The 21,652-nt window shown below is 47.8% G+C and overlaps 1 protein-coding gene across 3 annotated transcripts in view; it reads left to right on the forward strand.

Annotated features, from left to right (window-relative positions):
* LOC115114794 (WD repeat-containing protein 48-like) overlaps nt 1–20,447 on the forward strand; it is a 45,639-nt gene extending 25,192 nt beyond the window's left edge. For all 3 annotated transcript variants that reach the window (XM_029643297.2, XM_029643299.2, XM_029643298.2), the window contains exons 15-18: nt 17,419–17,506; nt 17,613–17,689; nt 18,002–18,200; nt 18,558–20,447. In XM_029643297.2, coding sequence (XP_029499157.2) covers nt 17,419–17,506; nt 17,613–17,689; nt 18,002–18,200; nt 18,558–18,653 — 460 coding nt within the window. In that variant the 3' untranslated portion in view covers nt 18,654–20,447. The remainder of the gene's footprint in view (nt 1–17,418; nt 17,507–17,612; nt 17,690–18,001; nt 18,201–18,557) is intronic.
* Nucleotides 20,448–21,652: the final 1,205 nt, after the last annotated feature.

The raw sequence follows: 21,652 nt of genomic DNA on the forward strand, positions 1-21,652 counted from the left end.
TGACTGTCTAGGGGTCCTAGCTACATGGTCTGTAACCTGACTGTCTAGGGGTCCTAGCTACATGGTCTATAACCTGACTGTCTAGGGCTCCTAGCTACATGGTCTGTAACCTGACTGTCTAGGGGTCTTAGCTACATGGTCTGTAACCTGACTGTCTAGGGGTCTTAGCTACATGGTCTGTAACCTGACTGTCTAGGGGTCTTAGCTACATGGTCTGTAACCTGACTCATTATGTCTAGTGGTCCTAGCTACATGGTCTGTAACCTGACTGTCTAGGGGTCCTAGCTACATGGTCTGTAACCTGACTCATTATGTCTAGTGGTCCTAGCTACATGGTCTGTAACCTGACTGTCTAGGGGTCCTAGCTACATGGTCTGTAACCTGACTCATTATATCTAGGGGTCCTAGCTACATGGTCTGTAACCTGACTCATTATATCTAGGGGTCCTAGCTACATGGTCTGTAACCTGACTGTCTAGGGGTCCTGCTAACTGTAACCTGACTGTCTAGGGGTCCTAGCTACATGGTCTGTAACCTGACTCATTATGTCTAGGGGTCCTAGCTACATGGTCTGTAACCTGACTCATTATATCTAGGGGTCCTAGCTACATGGTCTGTAACCTGACTCATTATATCTAGGGGCCCTAGCTACATGGTCTGTAACCTGACTCATTATATCTAGGGGTCCTAGCTACATGGTCTGTAACCTGACTCATTATATCTAGGGGCCCTAGCTACATGGGTAACCTGACTGTCTAGGGGTCCTAGCTACATGGTCTGTAACCTGACTGTCTAGGGGTCCTAGCTACATGGTCTGTAACCTGACTGTCTAGGGGTCCTAGCTACATGGTCTGTAACCTGACTGTCTAGGGGTCCTAGCTACATGGTCTGTAACCTGACTGTCTAGGGGCTCCTAGCTACATGGTCTGTAACCTGACTGTCTAGGGCACCTAGCTACATGGTCTGTAACCTGACTGTCTAGGGGTCCTAGCTACATGGTCTGTAACCTGACTGTCTAGGGTCCTAGCTACATGGTCTGTAACCTGACTGTCTAGGGGTCCTAGCTACATGGTCTATAACCTGACTGTCTAGGGCTCCTAGCTACATGGTCTGTAACCTGACTGTCTAGGGGTCTTAGCTACATGGTCTGTAACCTGACTGTCTAGGGGTCTTAGCTACATGGTCTGTAACCTGACTGTCTAGGGTCTTAGCTACATGGTCTGTAACCTGACTCATTATGTCTAGTGGTCCTAGCTACATGGTCTGTAACCTGACTGTCTAGGGGTCCTAGCTACATGGTCTGTAACCTGACTGTCTAGGGGTCCTAGCTACATGGTCTGTAACCTGACTGTCTAGGGGTCCTAGCTACATGGTCTGTAACCTGACTGTCTAGGGGTCCTAGCTACATGGTCTGTAACCTAGGGTCCTAGCTACATGGTCTGTAACCTGACTCATTATATCTAGGGGTCCTAGCTACATGGTCTGTAACCTGACTCATTATATCTAGGGTCCTAGCTACATGGTCTGTAACCTGACTGTCTAGGGGTCCTAGCTACATGGTCTGTAACCTGACTGTCTAGGGGCCTAGCTACATGGTCTGTAACCTGACTGTCTAGGGTCCTAGCTACATGGTCTGTAACCTGACTGTCTAGGGCTCCTAGCTACATGGTCTGTAACCTGACTGTCTAGGGCTCCTAGCTACATGGTCTGTAACCTGACTGTCTAGGGGTCCTAGCTACATGGTCTGTAACCTGACTGTCTAGGGGTCCTAGCTACATGGTCTGTAACCTGACTGTCTAGGGGTCCTAGCTACATGGTCTGTAACCTGACTGTCTAGGGCTCCTAGCTACATGGTCTGTAACCTGACTGTCTAGGGTCTTAGCTACATGGTCTGTAACCTGACTGTCTAGGGATCTTAGCTACATGGTCTGTAACCTGACTCATTATGTCTAGTGGTCCTAGCTACATGGTCTGTAACCTGACTGTCTAGGGGTCCTAGCTACATGGTCTGTAACCTGACTCATTATATCTAGGGGTCCTAGCTACATGGTCTGTAACCTGACTCATTATATCTAGGGGTCCTAGCTACATGGTCTGTAACCTGACTGTCTAGGGGTCCTAGCTACATGGTCTGTAACCTGACTGTCTAGGGGTCCTAGCTACATGGTCTGTAACCTGACTCATTATGTCTAGGGGTCCTAGCTACATGGTCTGTAACCTGACTCATTATATCTAGGGGTCCTAGCTACATGGTCTGTAACCTGACTCATTATATCTAGGGGCCCTAGCTACATGGTCTGTAACCTGACTCATTATATCTAGGGGTCCTAGCTACATGGTCTGTAACCTGACTCATTATATCTAGGGGCCCTAGCTACATGGTCTGTAACCTGACTGTCTAGGGGCCTAGCTACATGGTCTGTAACCTGACTGTCTAGGGGTCCTAGCTACATGGTCTGTAACCTGACTGTCTAGGGGTCCTAGCTACATGGTCTGTAACCTGACTGTCTAGGGCTCCTAGCTACATGGTCTGTAACCTGACTGTCTAGGGCTCCTAGCTACATGGTCTGTAACCTGACTGTCTAGGGGTCCTAGCTACATGGTCTGTAACCTGACTGTCTAGGGGTCCTAGCTACATGGTCTGTAACCTGACTGTCTAGGGGTCCTAGCTACATGGTCTGTAACCTGACTGTCTAGGGTCCTAGCTACATGGTCTATAACCTGACTGTCTAGGGCTCCTAGCTACATGGTCTGTAACCTGACTGTCTAGGGGTCTTAGCTACATGGTCTGTAACCTGACTGTCTAGGGGTCTTAGCTACATGGTCTGTAACCTGACTGTCTAGGGGTCTTAGCTACATGGTCTGTAACCTGACTCATTATGTCTAGTGGTCCTAGCTACATGGTCTGTAACCTGACTGTCTAGGGGTCCTAGCTACATGGTCTGTAACCTGACTCATTATGTCTAGTGGTCCTAGCTACATGGTCTGTAACCTGACTGTCTAGGGGTCCTAGCTACATGGTCTGTAACCTGACTCATTATATCTAGGGGTCCTAGCTACATGGTCTGTAACCTGACTCATTATATCTAGGGGTCCTAGCTACATGGTCTGTAACCTGACTGTCTAGGGGTCCTAGCTACATGGTCTGTAACCTGACTGTCTAGGGGTCCTAGCTACATGGTCTGTAACCTGACTCATTATGTCTAGGGGTCCTAGCTACATGGTCTGTAACCTGACTCATTATATCTAGGGGTCCTAGCTACATGGTCTGTAACCTGACTCATTATATCTAGGGGCCCTAGCTACATGGTCTGTAACCTGACTCATTATATCTAGGGGTCCTAGCTACATGGTCTGTAACCTGACTCATTATATCTAGGGGCCCTAGCTACATGGTCTGTAACCTGACTGTCTAGGGGCCTAGCTACATGGTCTGTAACCTGACTGTCTAGGGGTCCTAGCTACATGGTCTGTAACCTGACTGTCTAGGGGTCCTAGCTACATGGTCTGTAACCTGACTGTCTAGGGCTCCTAGCTACATGGTCTGTAACCTGACTGTCTAGGGCTCCTAGCTACATGGTCTGTAACCTGACTGTCTAGGGGTCCTAGCTACATGGTCTGTAACCTGACTGTCTAGGGGTCCTAGCTACATGGTCTGTAACCTGACTGTCTAGGGGTCCTAGCTACATGGTCTGTAACCTGACTGTCTAGGGGTCCTAGCTACATGGTCTATAACCTGACTGTCTAGGGCTCCTAGCTACATGGTCTGTAACCTGACTGTCTAGGGGTCTTAGCTACATGGTCTGTAACCTGACTGTCTAGGGGTCTTAGCTACATGGTCTGTAACCTGACTGTCTAGGGTCTTAGCTACATGGTCTGTAACCTGACTCATTATGTCTAGTGGTCCTAGCTACATGGTCTGTAACCTGACTGTCTAGGGGTCCTAGCTACATGGTCTGTAACCTGACTCATTCTGTCTAGGGGTCCTACATGGTCTGTAACCTGACTCATTATATCTAGGGGTCCTAGCTACATGGTCTGTAACCTGACTGTCTAGGGGTCCTAGCTACATGGTCTGTAACCTGACTGTCTAGGGGTCCTAGCTACATGGTCTGTAACCTGACTGTCTAGGGGTCCTAGCTACATGGTCTGTAACCTGACTGTCTAGGGGTCCTAGCTAAATGGTCTGTAACCTGACTGTCTAGGGGTCCTAGCTACATGGTCTGTAACCTGACTGTCTAGGGCACCTAGCTACATGGTCTGTAACCTGACTCATTATGTCTAGGGGTCCTAGCTACATGGTCTGTAACCTGACTCGTTATATCTAGGGGTCCTAGCTACATGGTCTGTAACCTGACTCATTATATCTAGGGGCCCTAGCTACATGGTCTGTAACCTGACTCATTATATCTAGGGGTCCTAGCTACATGGTCTGTAACCTGACTCATTATATCTAGGGGCCCTAGCTGGTCTGTAACCTGACTGTCTAGGGGCCTAGCTACATGGTCTGTAACCTGACTGTCTAGGGGTCCTAGCTACATGGTCTGTAACCTGACTGTCTAGGGGTCCTAGCTACATGGTCTGTAACCTGACTGTCTAGGGCTCCTAGCTACATGGTCTGTAACCTGACTGTCTAGGGCTCCTAGCTACATGGTCTGTAACCTGACTGTCTAGGGGTCCTAGCTACATGGTCTGTAACCTGACTGTCTAGGGGTCCTAGCTACATGGTCTGTAACCTGACTGTCTAGGGGTCCTAGCTACATGGTATATAACCTGACTGTCTAGGGCTCCTAGCTACATGGTCTGTAACCTGACTGTCTAGGGGTCTTAGCTACATGGTCTGTAACCTGACTGTCTAGGGGTCTTAGCTACATGGTCTGTAACCTGACTGTCTAGGGGTCTTAGCTACATGGTCTGTAACCTGACTCATTATGTCTAGTGGTCCTAGCTACATGGTCTGTAACCTGACTGTCTAGGGGTCCTAGCTACATGGTCTGTAACCTGACTCATTCTGTCTAGGGGTCCTAGCTACATGGTCTGTAACCTGACTCATTATATCTAGGGTCCTAGCTACATGGTCTGTAACCTGACTGTCTAGGGGTCCTAGCTACATGGTCTGTAACCTGACTGTCTAGGGGTCCTAGCTACATGGTCTGTAACCTGACTGTCTAGGGGTCCTAGCTACATGGTCTGTAACCTGACTGTCTAGGGGTCCTAGCTACATGGTCTGTAACCTGACTGTCTAGGGGTCCTAGCTACATGGTCTGTAACCTGACTGTCTAGGGGTCCTAGCTACATGGTCTGTAACCTGACTCGCTAAGTCTAAGGGTCCTAGCTACATGGTCTGTAACCTGACTCGCTAAGTCTAAGGGTCCTAGCTACATGGTCTGTAACCTGACTGTCTAGGGGTCCTAGCTACATGGCCTGTAACCTGACTGTCTAGGGGTCCTAGCTACATGGCCTGTAACCTGACTGTCTAGGGGTCCTAGTTACATGGTCTGTAACCTGACTGTCTAGGGGTCCTAGCTACATGGTCTGTAACCTGACTGTCTAGGGGTCCTAGCTACATGGTCTGTAACCTGACTGTCTAGGGGTCCTAGCTACATGGCCTGTAACCTGACTGTCTAGGGGTCCTAGCTACATGGTCTGTAACCTGACTGTCTAGGGGTCCTAGCTACATGGTCTGTAACCTGACTCATTATATCTAGGGGTCCTAGCTACATGGTCTGTAACCTGACTCATTATATCTAGGGGTCCTAGCTACATGGTCTGTAACCTGACTGTCTAGGGGCCTAGCTACATGGTCTGTAACCTGACTGTCTAGGGGTCCTAGCTACATGGTCTGTAACCTGACTGTCTAGGGGTCCTAGCTACATGGTCTGTAACCTGACTGTCTAGGGGTCCTAGCTACATGGTCTGTAACCTGACTGTCTAGGGGTCCTAGCTACATGGTCTGTAACCTGACTGTCTAGGGGTCTTAGCTACATGGTCTGTAACCTGACTGTCTAGGGGTCCTAGCTACATGGTCTGTAACCTGACTGTCTAGGGGTCTTAGCTACATGGTCTGTAACCTGACTGTCTAGGGGTCCTAGCTACATGGTCTGTAACCTGACTGTCTAGGGGTCCTAGCTACATGGTCTGTAACCTGACTGTCTAGGGGTCCTAGCTACATGGTCTATAACCTGACTGTCTAGGGCTCCTAGCTACATGTTCTATAACCTGACTGTCTAGGGGTCTTAGCTACATGGTCTGTAACCTGACTGTCTAGGGGTCTTAGCTACATGGTCTGTAACCTGACTGTCTAGGGTCTTAGCTACATGGTCTGTAACCTGACTCATTATGTCTAGTGGTCCTAGCTACATGGTCTGTAACCTGACTGTCTAGGGGTCCTAGCTACATGGTCTATAACCTGACTGTCTAGGGCTCCTAGCTACATGGTCTGTAACCTGACTGTCTAGGGGTCTTAGCTACATGGTCTGTAACCTGACTGTCTAGGTGTCTTAGCTACATGGTCTGTAACCTGACTCATTATGTCTAGTGGTCCTAGCTACATGGTCTGTAACCTGACTGTCTAGGGGTCCTAGCTACATGGTCTGTAACCTGATTCATTCTGTCTAGGGGTCCTAGCTACATGGTCTGTAACCTGACTCATTATATCTAGGGGTCCTAGCTACATGGTCTGTAACCTGACTGTCTAGGGGTCCTAGCTACATGGTCTGTAACCTGACTGTCTAGGGGTCCTAGCTACATGGTCTGTAACCTGACTGTCTAGGGGTCCTAGCTACATGGTCTGTAACCTGACTGTCTAGGGGTCCTAGCTAAATGGTCTGTAACCTGACTGTCTAGGGGTCCTAGCTACATGGTCTGTAACCTGACTGTCTAGGGGTCCTAGCTACATGGTCTGTAACCTGACTCATTATGTCTAGGGGTCCTAGCTACATGGTCTGTAACCTGACTCGTTATATCTAGGGGTCCTAGCTACATGGTCTGTAACCTGACTCGTTATATCTAGGGGCCCTAGCTACATGGTCTGTAACCTGACTCATTATATCTAGGGGTCCTAGCTACATGGTCTGTAACCTGACTCATTATATCTAGGGGCCCTAGCTACATGGTCTGTAACCTGACTATCTAGGGGCCTAGCTACATGGTCTGTAACCTGACTGTCTAGGGGTCCTAGCTACATGGTCTGTAACCTGACTGTCTAGGGGTCCTAGCTACATGGTCTGTAACCTGACTGTCTAGGGCTCCTAGCTACATGGTCTGTAACCTGACTGTCTAGGGCACCTAGCTACATGGTCTGTAACCTGACTGTCTAGGGGTCCTAGCTACATGGTCTGTAACCTGACTGTCTAGGGGTCCTAGCTACATGGTCTGTAACCTGACTGTCTAGGGGTCCTAGCTACATGGTATATAACCTGACTGTCTAGGGCTCCTAGCTACATGGTCTGTAACCTGACTGTCTAGGGGTCTTAGCTACATGGTCTGTAACCTGACTGTCTAGGGGTCTTAGCTACATGGTCTGTAACCTGACTGTCTAGGGGTCTTAGCTACATGGTCTGTAACCTGACTCATTATGTCTAGTGGTCCTAGCTACATGGTCTGTAACCTGACTGTCTAGGGGTCCTAGCTACATGGTCTGTAACCTGACTGTCTAGGGGTCCTAGCTACATGGTCTGTAACCTGACTGTCTAGGGGTCCTAGCTACATGGTCTGTAACCTGACTGTCTAGGGGTCCTAGCTACATGGTCTGTAACCTGACTGTCTAGGGGTCCTAGCTACATGGTCTGTAACCTGACTCATTATATCTAGGGGTCCTAGCTACATGGTCTGTAACCTGACTCATTATATCTAGGGGTCCTAGCTACATGGTCTGTAACCTGACTGTCTAGGGGTCCTAGCTACATGGTCTGTAACCTGACTGTCTAGGGGCCTAGCTACATGGTCTGTAACCTGACTGTCTAGGGGTCCTAGCTACATGGTCTGTAACCTGACTGTCTAGGGCTCCTAGCTACATGGTCTGTAACCTGACTGTCTAGGGCTCCTAGCTACATGGTCTGTAACCTGACTGTCTAGGGTCCTAGCTACATGGTCTGTAACCTGACTGTCTAGGGGTCCTAGCTACATGGTCTGTAACCTGACTGTCTAGGGGTCCTAGCTACATGGTCTGTAACCTGACTGTCTAGGGCTCCTAGCTACATGGTCTGTAACCTGACTGTCTAGGGGTCTTAGCTACATGGTCTGTAACCTGACTGTCTAGGGATCTTAGCTACATGGTCTGTAACCTGACTCATTATGTCTAGTGGTCCTAGCTACATGGTCTGTAACCTGACTGTCTAGGGGTCCTAGCTACATGGTCTGTAACCTGACTCATTATATCTAGGGGTCCTAGCTACATGGTCTGTAACCTGACTCATTATATCTAGGGGTCCTAGCTACATGGTCTGTAACCTGACTGTCTAGGGGTCCTAGCTACATGGTCTGTAACCTGACTGTCTAGGGGTCCTAGCTACATGGTCTGTAACCTGACTCATTATGTCTAGGGGTCCTAGCTACATGGTCTGTAACCTGACTCATTATATCTAGGGGTCCTAGCTACATGGTCTGTAACCTGACTCATTATATCTAGGGGCCTAGCTACATGGTCTGTAACCTGACTCATTATATCTAGGGGTCCTAGCTACATGGTCTGTAACCTGACTCATTATATCTAGGGGCCCTAGCTACATGGTCTGTAACCTGACTGTCTAGGGGCCTAGCTACATGGTCTGTAACCTGACTGTCTAGGGGTCCTAGCTACATGGTCTGTAACCTGACTGTCTAGGGGTCCTAGCTACATGGTCTGTAACCTGACTGTCTAGGGCTCCTAGCTACATGGTCTGTAACCTGACTGTCTAGGGCTCCTAGCTACATGGTCTGTAACCTGACTGTCTAGGGGTCCTAGCTACATGGTCTGTAACCTGACTGTCTAGGGGTCCTAGCTACATGGTCTGTAACCTGACTGTCTAGGGGTCCTAGCTACATGGTCTGTAACCTGACTGTCTAGGGGTCCTAGCTACATGGTCTATAACCTGACTGTCTAGGGCTCCTAGCTACATGGTCTGTAACCTGACTGTCTAGGGTCTTAGCTACATGGTCTGTAACCTGACTGTCTAGGGGTCTTAGCTACATGGTCTGTAACCTGACTGTCTAGGGGTCTTAGCTACATGGTCTGTAACCTGACTCATTATGTCTAGTGGTCCTAGCTACATGGTCTGTAACCTGACTGTCTAGGGGTCCTAGCTACATGGTCTGTAACCTGACTCATTATGTCTAGTGGTCCTAGCTACATGGTCTGTAACCTGACTGTCTAGGGGTCCTAGCTACATGGTCTGTAACCTGACTCATTATATCTAGGGGTCCTAGGGTCTGTAACCTGACTCATTATATCTAGGGGTCCTAGCTACATGGTCTGTAACCTGACTGTCTAGGGGTCCTAGCTACATGGTCTGTAACCTGACTGTCTAGGGGTCCTAGCTACATGGTCTGTAACCTGACTCATTATGTCTAGGGGTCCTAGCTACATGGTCTGTAACCTGACTCATTATATCTAGGGTCCTAGCTACATGGTCTGTAACCTGACTCATTATATCTAGGGGCCCTAGCTACATGGTCTGTAACCTGACTCATTATATCTAGGGGTCCTAGCTACATGGTCTGTAACCTGACTCATTATATCTAGGGGCCCTAGCTACATGGTCTGTAACCTGACTGTCTAGGGGCCTAGCTACATGGTCTGTAACCTGACTGTCTAGGGGTCCTAGCTACATGGTCTGTAACCTGACTGTCTAGGGGTCCTAGCTACATGGTCTGTAACCTGACTGTCTAGGGCTCCTAGCTACATGGTCTGTAACCTGACTGTCTAGGGCTCCTAGCTACATGGTCTGTAACCTGACTGTCTAGGGGTCCTAGCTACATGGTCTGTAACCTGACTGTCTAGGGGTCCTAGCTACATGGTCTGTAACCTGACTGTCTAGGGGTCCTAGCTACATGGTCTGTAACCTGACTGTCTAGGGGTCCTAGCTACATGGTCTATAACCTGACTGTCTAGGGCTCCTAGCTACATGGTCTGTAACCTGACTGTCTAGGGGTCTTAGCTACATGGTCTGTAACCTGACTGTCTAGGGGTCTTAGCTACATGGTCTGTAACCTGACTGTCTAGGGGTCTTAGCTACATGGTCTGTAACCTGACTCATTATGTCTAGTGGTCCTAGCTACATGGTCTGTAACCTGACTGTCTAGGGGTCCTAGCTACATGGTCTGTAACCTGACTCATTCTGTCTAGGGGTCCTAGCTACATGGTCTGTAACCTGACTCATTATATCTAGGGGTCCTAGCTACATGGTCTGTAACCTGACTGTCTAGGGGTCCTAGCTACATGGTCTGTAACCTGACTGTCTAGGGGTCCTAGCTACATGGTCTGTAACCTGACTGTCTAGGGGTCCTAGCTACATGGTCTGTAACCTGACTGTCTAGGGGTCCTAGCTAAATGGTCTGTAACCTGACTGTCTAGGGGTCCTAGCTACATGGTCTGTAACCTGACTGTCTAGGGCACCTAGCTACATGGTCTGTAACCTGACTCATTATGTCTAGGGGTCCTAGCTACATGGTCTGTAACCTGACTCGTTATATCTAGGGGTCCTAGCTACATGGTCTGTAACCTGACTCATTATATCTAGGGGCCCTAGCTACATGGTCTGTAACCTGACTCATTATATCTAGGGGTCCTAGCTACATGGTCTGTAACCTGACTCATTATATCTAGGGGCCCTAGCTACATGGTCTGTAACCTGACTGTCTAGGGGCCTAGCTACATGGTCTGTAACCTGACTGTCTAGGGGTCCTAGCTACATGGTCTGTAACCTGACTGTCTAGGGGTCCTAGCTACATGGTCTGTAACCTGACTGTCTAGGGCTCCTAGCTACATGGTCTGTAACCTGACTGTCTAGGGCTCCTAGCTACATGGTCTGTAACCTGACTGTCTAGGGGTCCTAGCTACATGGTCTGTAACCTGACTGTCTAGGGGTCCTAGCTACATGGTCTGTAACCTGACTGTCTAGGGGTCCTAGCTACATGGTCTATAACCTGACTGTCTAGGGCTCCTAGCTACATGGTCTGTAACCTGACTGTCTAGGGGTCTTAGCTACATGGTCTGTAACCTGACTGTCTAGGGGTCTTAGCTACATGGTCTGTAACCTGACTGTCTAGGGGTCTTAGCTACATGGTCTGTAACCTGACTCATTATGTCTAGTGGTCCTAGCTACATGGTCTGTAACCTGACTGTCTAGGGGTCCTAGCTACATGGTCTGTAACCTGACTCATTCTGTCTAGGGGTCCTAGCTACATGGTCTGTAACCTGACTCATTATATCTAGGGTCCTAGCTACATGGTCTGTAACCTGACTGTCTAGGGGTCCTAGCTACATGGTCTGTAACCTGACTGTCTAGGGGTCCTAGCTACATGGTCTGTAACCTGACTGTCTAGGGGTCCTAGCTACATGGTCTGTAACCTGACTGTCTAGGGGTCCTAGCTACATGGTCTGTAACCTGACTGTCTAGGGGTCCTAGCTACATGGTCTGTAACCTGACTGTCTAGGGGTCCTAGCTACATGGTCTGTAACCTGACTCGCTAAGTCTAAGGGTCCTAGCTACATGGTCTGTAACCTGACTCGCTAAGGGGTCCTAGCTACATGGTCTGTAACCTGACTGTCTAGGGGTCCTAGCTACATGGCCTGTAACCTGACTGTCTAGGGGTCCTAGCTACATGGCCTGTAACCTGACTGTCTAGGGGTCCTAGTTACATGGTCTGTAACCTGACTGTCTAGGGGTCCTAGCTACATGGTCTGTAACCTGACTGTCTAGGGGTCCTAGCTACATGGTCTGTAACCTGACTGTCTAGGGGTCCTAGCTACATGGCCTGTAACCTGACTGTCTAGGGGTCCTAGCTACATGGTCTGTAACCTGACTGTCTAGGGGTCCTAGCTACATGGTCTGTAACCTGACTCATTATATCTAGGGGTCCTAGCTACATGGTCTGTAACCTGACTCATTATATCTAGGGGTCCTAGCTACATGGTCTGTAACCTGACTGTCTAGGGGCCTAGCTACATGGTCTGTAACCTGACTGTCTAGGGGTCCTAGCTACATGGTCTGTAACCTGACTGTCTAGGGGTCCTAGCTACATGGTCTGTAACCTGACTGTCTAGGGGTCCTAGCTACATGGTCTGTAACCTGACTGTCTAGGGGTCCTAGCTACATGGTCTGTAACCTGACTGTCTAGGGGTCCTAGCTACATGGTCTGTAACCTGACTGTCTAGGGGTCCTAGCTACATGGTCTGTAACCTGACTGTCTAGGGGTCCTAGCTACATGGTATATAACCTGACTGTCTAGGGCTCCTAGCTACATGGTCTGTAACCTGACTGTCTAGGGGTCTTAGCTACATGGTCTATAACCTGACTGTCTAGGGGTCTTAGCTACATGGTCTGTAACCTGACTCATTATGTCTAGTGGTCCTAGCTACATGGTCTGTAACCTGACTGTCTAGGGGTCCTAGCTACATGGTCTGTAACCTGACTGTCTAGGGGTCCTAGCTACATGGTCTGTAACCTGACTGTCTAGGGGTCCTAGCTACATGGTCTGTAACCTGACTGTCTAGGGGTCCTAGCTACATGGTCTGTAACCTGACTGTCTAGGGGTCCTAGCTACATGGTCTGTAACCTGACTCATTATATCTAGGGGTCCTAGCTACATGGTCTGTAACCTGACTCATTATATCTAGGGGTCCTAGCTACATGGTCTGTAACCTGACTCATTCTGTCTAGGGGTCCTAGCTACATGGTCTGTAACCTGATTCATTATGTCTAGTGGTCCTAGCTACATGGTCTGTAACCTGACTGTCTAGGGGTCCTAGCTACATGGTCTGTAACCTGACTGTCTAGGGCTCCTAGCTACATGGTCTGTAACCTGACTGTCTAGGGGTCCTAGCTACATGGTCTGTAACCTGACTGTCTAGGGGTCCTAGCTACATGGTCTGTAACCTGACTGTCTAGGGGTCCTAGCTACATGGTCTGTAACCTGACTGTCTAGGGCTCCTAGCTACATGGTCTGTAACCTGACTGTCTAGGGGTCTTAGCTACATGGTCTGTAACCTGACTGTCTAGGGGTCCTAGCTACATGGTCTGTAACCTGACTCATTCTGTCTAGGGGTCCTAGCTACATGGTCTGTAACCTGACTCATTATATCTAGGGGTCCTAGCTACATGGTCTGTAACCTGACTGTCTAGGGGTCCTAGCTACATGGTCTGTAACCTGACTGTCTAGGGGTCCTAGCTACATGGTCTGTAACCTGACTGTCTAGGGGTCCTAGCTACATGGTCTGTAACCTGACTCATTATGTCTAGGGGTCCTAGCTACATGGTCTGTAACCTGACTCATTATATCTAGGGGTCCTAGCTACATGGTCTGTAACCTGACTCATTATATCTAGGGGCCCTAGCTACATGGTCTGTAACCTGACTCATTATATCTAGGGTCCTAGCTACATGGTCTGTAACCTGACTCATTATATCTAGGGGCCCTAGCTACATGGTCTGTAACCTGACTGTCTAGGGGCCTAGCTACATGGTCTGTAACCTGACTGTCTAGGGGTCCTAGCTACATGGTCTGTAACCTGACTGTCTAGGGGTCCTAGCTACATGGTCTGTAACCTGACTGTCTAGGGCTCCTAGCTACATGGTCTGTAACCTGACTGTCTAGGGCTCCTAGCTACATGGTCTGTAACCTGACTGTCTAGGGGTCCTAGCTACATGGTCTGTAACCTGACTGTCTAGGGGTCCTAGCTACATGGTCTGTAACCTGACTGTCTAGGGGTCCTAGCTACATGGTCTGTAACCTGACTGTCTAGGGGTCCTAGCTACATGGTCTATAACCTGACTGTCTAGGGCTCCTAGCTACATGGTCTGTAACCTGACTGTCTAGGGGTCTTAGCTACATGGTCTGTAACCTGACTGTCTAGGGGTCTTAGCTACATGGTCTGTAACCTGACTGTCTAGGGGTCTTAGCTACATGGTCTGTAACCTGACTCATTATGTCTAGTGGTCCTAGCTACATGGTCTGTAACCTGACTGTCTAGGGGTCCTAGCTACATGGTCTGTAACCTGACTCATTCTGTCTAGGGGTCCTAGCTACATGGTCTGTAACCTGACTCATTATATCTAGGGGTCCTAGCTACATGGTCTGTAACCTGACTGTCTAGGGGTCCTAGCTACATGGTCTGTAACCTGACTGTCTAGGGGTCCTAGCTACATGGTCTGTAACCTGACTCGCTAAGTCTAAGGGTCCTAGCTACATGGTCTGTAACCTGACTGTCTAGGGGTCCTAGCTACATGGTCTGTAACCTGACTGTCTAGGGCTCTTAGCTACATGGCCTGTAACCTGACTGTCTAGGGGTCCTAGCTACATGGCCTGTAACCTGACTGTCTAGGGGTCCTAGTTACATGGTCTGTAACCTGACTGTCTAGGGGTCCTAGCTACATGGTCTGTAACCTGACTGTCTAGGGGTCCTAGCTACATGGTCTGTAACCTGACTGTCTAGGGGTCCTAGCTACATGGCCTGTAACCTGACTGTCTAGGGGTCCTAGCTACATGGTCTGTAACCTGACTGTCTAGGGGTCCTAGCTACATGGTCTGTAACCTGACTGTCTAGGGGTCTTAGCTACATGGTCTGTAACCTGACTGTCTAGGGGTCTTAGCTACATGGTCTGTAACCTGACTGTCTAGGGGTCCTAGCTACATGGTCTGTAACCTGACTGTCTAGGGGTCCTAGCTACATGGTCTGTAACCTGACTGTCTAGGGTCCTAGCTACATGGTCTGTAACCTGACTGTCTAGGGGTCCTAGCTACATGGTCTGTAACCTGACTGTCTAGGGGCCCTAGCTACATGGTCTGTAACCTGACTCATTATGTCTAGGGGTCCTAGCTACATGGTCTGTAACCTGACTCATTATGTCTAGGGGTCCTAGCTACATGGTCTGTAACCTGACTGTCTAGGTCCTAGCTACATGGTCTGTAACCTGACTGTCTAGGGGTCCTAGCTACATGGTCTGTAACCTGACTGTCTAGGGGTCCTAGCTACATGGTCTGTAACCTGACTCATTATGTCTTGGGATCCTAGCTACATGGTCTGTAACCTGACTGTCTAGGGGTCCTAGCTACATGGTCTGTAACCTGACTGTCTAGGGGTCCTAGCTACATGGTCTGTAACCTGACTGTCTAGGGGCCCTAGCTACATGGTCTGTAACCTGACTCATTATGTCTAGGGGTCCTAGCTACATGGTCTGTAACCTGACTCATTATGTCTAGGGGTCCTAGCTACATGGTCTGTAACCTGACTGTCTAGGTCCTAGCTACATGGTCTGTAACCTGACTGTCTAGGGGTCCTAGCTACATGGTCTGTAACCTGACTGTCTAGGGGTCCTAGCTACATGGTCTGTAACCTGACTCATTATGTCTTGGGATCCTAGCTACATGGTCTGTAACCTGACTGTCTAGGGGTCCTAGCTACATGGTCTGTAACCTGACTGTCTAGGGGTCCTAGCTACATGGTCTGTAACCTGACTGTCTAGGGGTCCTAGCTACATGGTCTGTAACCTGACTGTCTAGGGCTCCTAGCTACATGGTCTGTAACCTGACTGTCTAGGGGTCCTAGCTACATGGTCTGTAACCTGACTGTCTAGGTGTCCTAGCTACATGGTCTGTAACCTGACTGTCTAGGGGTCCTAGCTACATGGTCTGTAACCTGACTGTCTAGGGCTCTTAGCTACATGGCCTGTAACCTGACTGTCTAGGGGTCCTAGCTACATGGTCTGTAACCTGACTGTCTAGGGGTCCTAGCTACATGGTCTGTAACCTGACTGTCTAGGGGTCCTAGCTACATGGCCTGTAACCTGACTGTCTAGGGGTCCTAGCTACATGGTCTGTAACCTGACTGTCTAGGGGTCCTAGCTACATGGTCTGTAACCTGACTGTCTAGGGCTCCTAGCTACATGGTCTGTAACCTGACTGTCTAGGGGTCTTAGCTACATGGTCTGTAACCTGACTGTCTAGGGGTCTTAGCTACATGGTCTGTAACCTGACTGTCTAGGGGTCTTAGCTACATGGTCTGTAACCTGACTCATTATGTCTAGTGGTCCTAGCTACATGGTCTGTAACCTGACTGTCTAGGGGTCCTAGCTACATGGTCTGTAACCTGACTCATTCTGTCTAGGGGTCCTAGCTACATGGTCTGTAACCTGACTCATTATATCTAGGGGTCCTAGCTACATGGTCTGTAACCTGACTGTCTAGGGGTCCTAGCTACATGGTCTGTAACCTGACTGTCTAGGGGTCCTAGCTACATGGTCTGTAACCTGACTGTCTAGGGGTCCTAGCTACATGGTCTGTAACCTGACTGTCTAGGGGTCCTAGCTACATGGTCTGTAACCTGACTGTCTAGGGGTCCTAGCTACATGGTCTGTAACCTGACTGTCTAGGGGTCCTAGCTACATGGTCTGTAACCTGACTGTCTAGGGGTCCTAGCTACATGGTCTGTAACCTGACTGTCTAGGGGTCCTAGCTACATGGTCTGTAACCTGACTGTCTAGGGGTCCTAGCTACATGGTCTGTAACCTGACTCGCTAAGTCTAAGGGTCCTAGCTACATGGTCTGTAACCTGACTGTCTAGGGGTCCTAGCTACATGGTCTGTAACCTGACTGTCTAGGGGTCCTAGCTACATGGACTAGCGACCACCAAACCGACCAGCGACCACCAAACCGACCAGCGACCACCAAACCGACCAGCGACCACCAAACCGACCAGCAGCCTCGTGACCACCAAACCGACCAGCGGCCACCAAACCAACCAGCGACCACCAAACCGACCAGCAGCCTCGTGACCACCAAACCGACCAGCGGCCACCAAACCAACCAGCGACCACCAAACCGACCAGCGGCCACCAAACCGACCAGCGGCCTCGCAGCTCTGCCAGCTGGGACACTGACTGACAATCACCTGATGTGCTTATCAACCAGGCTCAGCATCTGGACAAGGTTGCTGCTGCCCCCTGGAGGAAGGGAGTGAAGTGTAACCTGGGTAGTGTGTTTGTCTATGACCTAACACTACTATTATATAAATACATTTGATTGAGGGATTATAGAGAATTTTGGGAGCAAAATTTTTTTTGTCGAGGCTATATCATGCATGCGATCATTGATGAATCTGATAATGAATCACTACTTGTCTTGCATCACCAGTTGGACACAAAAACCCAGTCCTGTTTGTTTAATTCCCTGTACTGTTCTTCCAGTTCTCCAGCTGTTCTAATGTTGAGTCTCCTGTTTCAGACTGTTGTGTAGGGACTCTGGTGGGGAGACGGAGTCTATGTTACTGAATGAGACAGTCCCACAGTGGGTCATAGACATCACCGTGGACGTAAGTACCTTTTCAGTCTTCCTTTTGCTTTTACTCTTCTTGCCTCGGACTTCACTTCATTTTTTTTTTTTTTACATTTTTGCCCTCCTTTTTCTATGTCCTCCAGAAGAACATGCCGAAATTCAACAAGATCCCGTTCTACCTCCAACCCCACTCTTCTTCTGGAGCCAAGACACTGAAGAAGTAACATTTTGGTTTTTGATTTTCTCCGTTTCAGGTTTCTTCATGAGAAATCACTACATTCCACACTTCCAAGTCCCTTCGATTAATATTCGGCTTTGATGTTCTTACCTGAATAAATCCTACACGCACACACCCCCCCGCACACACCCCCCCACACACACCCCCACACGCACGCACACAATTTGACCTCTACATATAAATGCACCGTCGACATTTCCCGTCGGAGATCCAGATCCTACTTCCCCTTGACACACATCCTTTTATTCCACTGTGTGTGTGTGTGTGTGTGTGTGTGTTTCTCTCTCTCTGTAGGGACCGTCTGTCTGCCAGTGACATGCTGCAGGTGAGGAAGGTGATGGAACACGTCTATGAGAAGATCATTAACCTGGACACTGAGTCCCAGACCACTGCTTCCTCCTTGGCAGCCAATGACAAGCCAGGAGAGACGGAGAAGGACGAGGACATGGCCCTCATGGCCGAGGAGAAGATTGAACTGATATGTCAAGACCAGGTGGGAACCCTCCCTACTCCTCATTCTCCTGTAGTTTCGGGAGGAATGAGGAACAATCTTTGCTTTTTTTTTTAGTAAAGATTATGGACCTCAGTTGTTGAAGGAGAGTGTGTATCTGATTCATAAGTATTTTTTTGAAAAAGTCCACTACTTGACAGCTTCACTTTTGATGGTGGTTTGGGCAATATAGTTTGTTGCTTCGATGTTGAAGTTATTTTGGTTTAGTATAACATGTCATATTACAGATTGCCGCGATGCTGATTTTGGTTTAGTTAAGTCATATTACAGTGTAATAATGACAGCGATGACTGAAATACATATTCACATCCTTGGTCGGTCTTCTCTGTTCTCACACAGGTCCTGGACCCAAACATGGACCTGCGAACTGTCAAGCATTTTATCTGGAAAAGCGGAGGGGACTTGACGCTTCACTATAGGCAGAAATCTACGTGAGGCAGACACTTCATTTTAAGGCTTAAAGAGACAGTTTCTTCACACACTACCATCCTCCATCTTCAGGTCCAATGATTGGCTGGTCGAGAGATGGTAGGCTTATCACCCCGCCCACTATGTTTATCAGGGTCGTATTCATTAGACACCATATGGGAGAAACCATGGACTGAATCTGAATTTATTCAATAAGAATCACTTTTTTTTCTTTTCTTTTCTCCATTTGCCGTTGCAGAATGTTTTGCTACGTTGGGTATTAATAAAAATACAACCCAGATGTTAGAGACGTTTTCTCTGGCCAATTTGAGGGATGTGGGTGACTTCGTATTAATAGGAAACTCAACCGGACAGCCCGGTGAAGCCCGGAGGCTAGTCAAGAGATTCATGATGAATGCGGTTCTTTCTGCAGACTGTGCTATAACGGAATGGGGGAAAAAATGAATCAAATATTTTATCTAGCACTGTAGTTTAAAAAAAAACATTTTGTTGTTCTTTTGCTTTGTGATGTCATAGTTAAAAGGAATGGTGCAATGGTAGTATGTCTTCGTGTATATGCGCTGTTTGTTCTTGTACATTCCAGAAACAGCCTGTTGCTCCTTCCTTCACCAATACTATGACTTAGTCCCGGTTCTCAACCCTTCTGGACTTTCTCGCATGTGTTTTTACAATGGAGGAAACTTCTTCCAGCCATTGCTTTTCCCTAATCCTACGCTTTTAGATCCAGGATAGGGACTATGCAAGTGTATATTTCTTGGGAAAGAGAATGGTACATCCCGATTCTCCAGGACCTGGAGTTCTTCCTTACCATGTGACTTAACCAGGAGTAATTCCTGGCCCTAACTCCACCTACAGTATACCTGGACAGCCTGACCAACTATTCAAGCCGATCAATGTTCGTCCCTGACTATATTGTTGTTCGTGGCTTAATTCTGTCAACCCGAATTAGGACTGACTGACTTGAGAGATTTTAATATTTGTTTTGTAAATAACATGCTTTATGTGAATTAATGTTCTCTTTATTTTTCATTATGTTTAATTATTATTCTTTTGTACAGTTTTAACAAGTCAGACAAATTCAAAGGGTTTTTTGATTCAAATGTTTGTTTTTTTTCTTCAGAATCCCGAGAAAAGCACACGATATCAAGCCTGGTCCCAGTTCTGTTTGTGCTGTCTAGCCCAACTCGTAACTGTCATTGTCGACCAATGATCTGGGACCAGGCTACAGATGTTCAAGTATGTTTGTAGTTGTCTTAAGCAATCAAGATTTTCTTTTTTTTCTCTTAAATCACACATTGTAACATCGGGCATCTGGTGGACAACGTTTACACATTTTAAAGTGAAATCTCCTCCTACAGACTTGTTTTATAATCATGAACCAATATTCACATCTTCCAAGAGGGCTATTGTACTGTATAATGTTTCATATGGTTAGACAGTAATTGGTTCTAGGATGTTAGTTTAAAACAAACAATCTCAAACTACAGGGTTTATACATTTAACTGCGTATGTAAAATCATAGATTGGATGGGATGCACACTTGTGACGAGTGAAATAACTAGTTTGAGTAAATTGTCTTTATTTTTAGGTTGTTATTGACTTGTCCCCCCCCCCCCCCCCCACATTACTATGGTGATGAGTTAAGAGGAAGCTCCAGTATAGGGGCCACATCATGGAAATATAATGACTTTCTATGGTGTAGATAGCAAGACGCCGTATCCTCAGTCTTACAATATTTATTGTTGGATGATGAAGTGTATTTTGGGCTTTCAACAGCATATTAAATTTGGTTTTAAAATACTGAAATGTATTGTATTTGTTAACCGTCTCTCACACTCTCTCACCATTCTCCTGCTTATGTCATATTAATAACATCAATCAATCAAATGTATTTATAAAGCCCTTCTTTTACATCAGCTGAGATCTCAAAGTGCTGTACAGAAACCCAGCCTAAAACCCCAAACAGCAAGCAATGTAGGTGTAGAAGCACGGTGGCTAGTCAAAACTCCCTAGAAAGGCCAAAAACCTAGGAAGAAACCTAGAGTGGAACCAGGCTATGAGGGGTGGCCAGTCCTCTTCTGGCTGTGCCGGGTGGAGATTTATAACAGAACATGGCCAAGATGTTCAAACGTTCATAGATGACCAGCAGGGTCAGATAATAATAATCACAGTGGTTGTAGAGGGTGCAACAGGTCAGCACCTCAGGAGTAAATGTCAGTTGGCTTTTCATAGCCGATCATTCAGATTCTCTACATATCATTATTAATATCATGCAATAATGTATGAATATAATTTTATAACGTATTATCATGCTACAACTGATTATAACGTATTAATATCATTCATATAAAATCAAATCGTTACATGCGCTGAATACAACAGGTGCATACATACCGTGAAATGCTTACTTACAAGCCCTTAATGCAGTTCAAGAAAGTTAAGAAAATATTTACTAAATAAAAATCTAAAAGTAATAAGAAAATGACAACGAGGCTATATACAGGGGGTACCAGTACAGAGTCAATGTGGAGGCTATATACAGGGGGTACTGGTACAGAGTCAATGTGGAGGCTATATACAGGGGGTACCGGTACAGAGTCAATGTGGAGGCTATATACAGGGGGTACCGGTACAGAGTCAATGTGGAGGCTATATACAGGGGGTACTGGTACAGAGTCAATGTGGAGGCTATATACAGGGGGTACCGGTACAGAGTCAATGTGGAGGCTATATACAGGGGGTACTGGTACAGAGTCAATGTGGAGGCTATATACAGGGGGTACCGGTACAGAGTCAATGTGGAGGCTATATACAGGGGGTACCGGTACAGAGTCAATGTGGAGGGCTATATACAGGGGTACTGGTACAGAGTCAATGTGGAGGCTATATACAGGGGTACTGGTACAGAGTCAATGTGGAGGCTATATACAGGGGGTACTGGTACAGAGTCAATGTGGAGGCTATATACAGGGGGTACTGGTACAGAGTCAATGTGGAGGCTATAT

Source organism: Oncorhynchus nerka, linkage group LG9b, assembly GCF_034236695.1.
Source record: "Oncorhynchus nerka isolate Pitt River linkage group LG9b, Oner_Uvic_2.0, whole genome shotgun sequence".
In the NCBI taxonomy this organism is placed as follows: Eukaryota; Metazoa; Chordata; class Actinopteri; order Salmoniformes; family Salmonidae; genus Oncorhynchus; species Oncorhynchus nerka.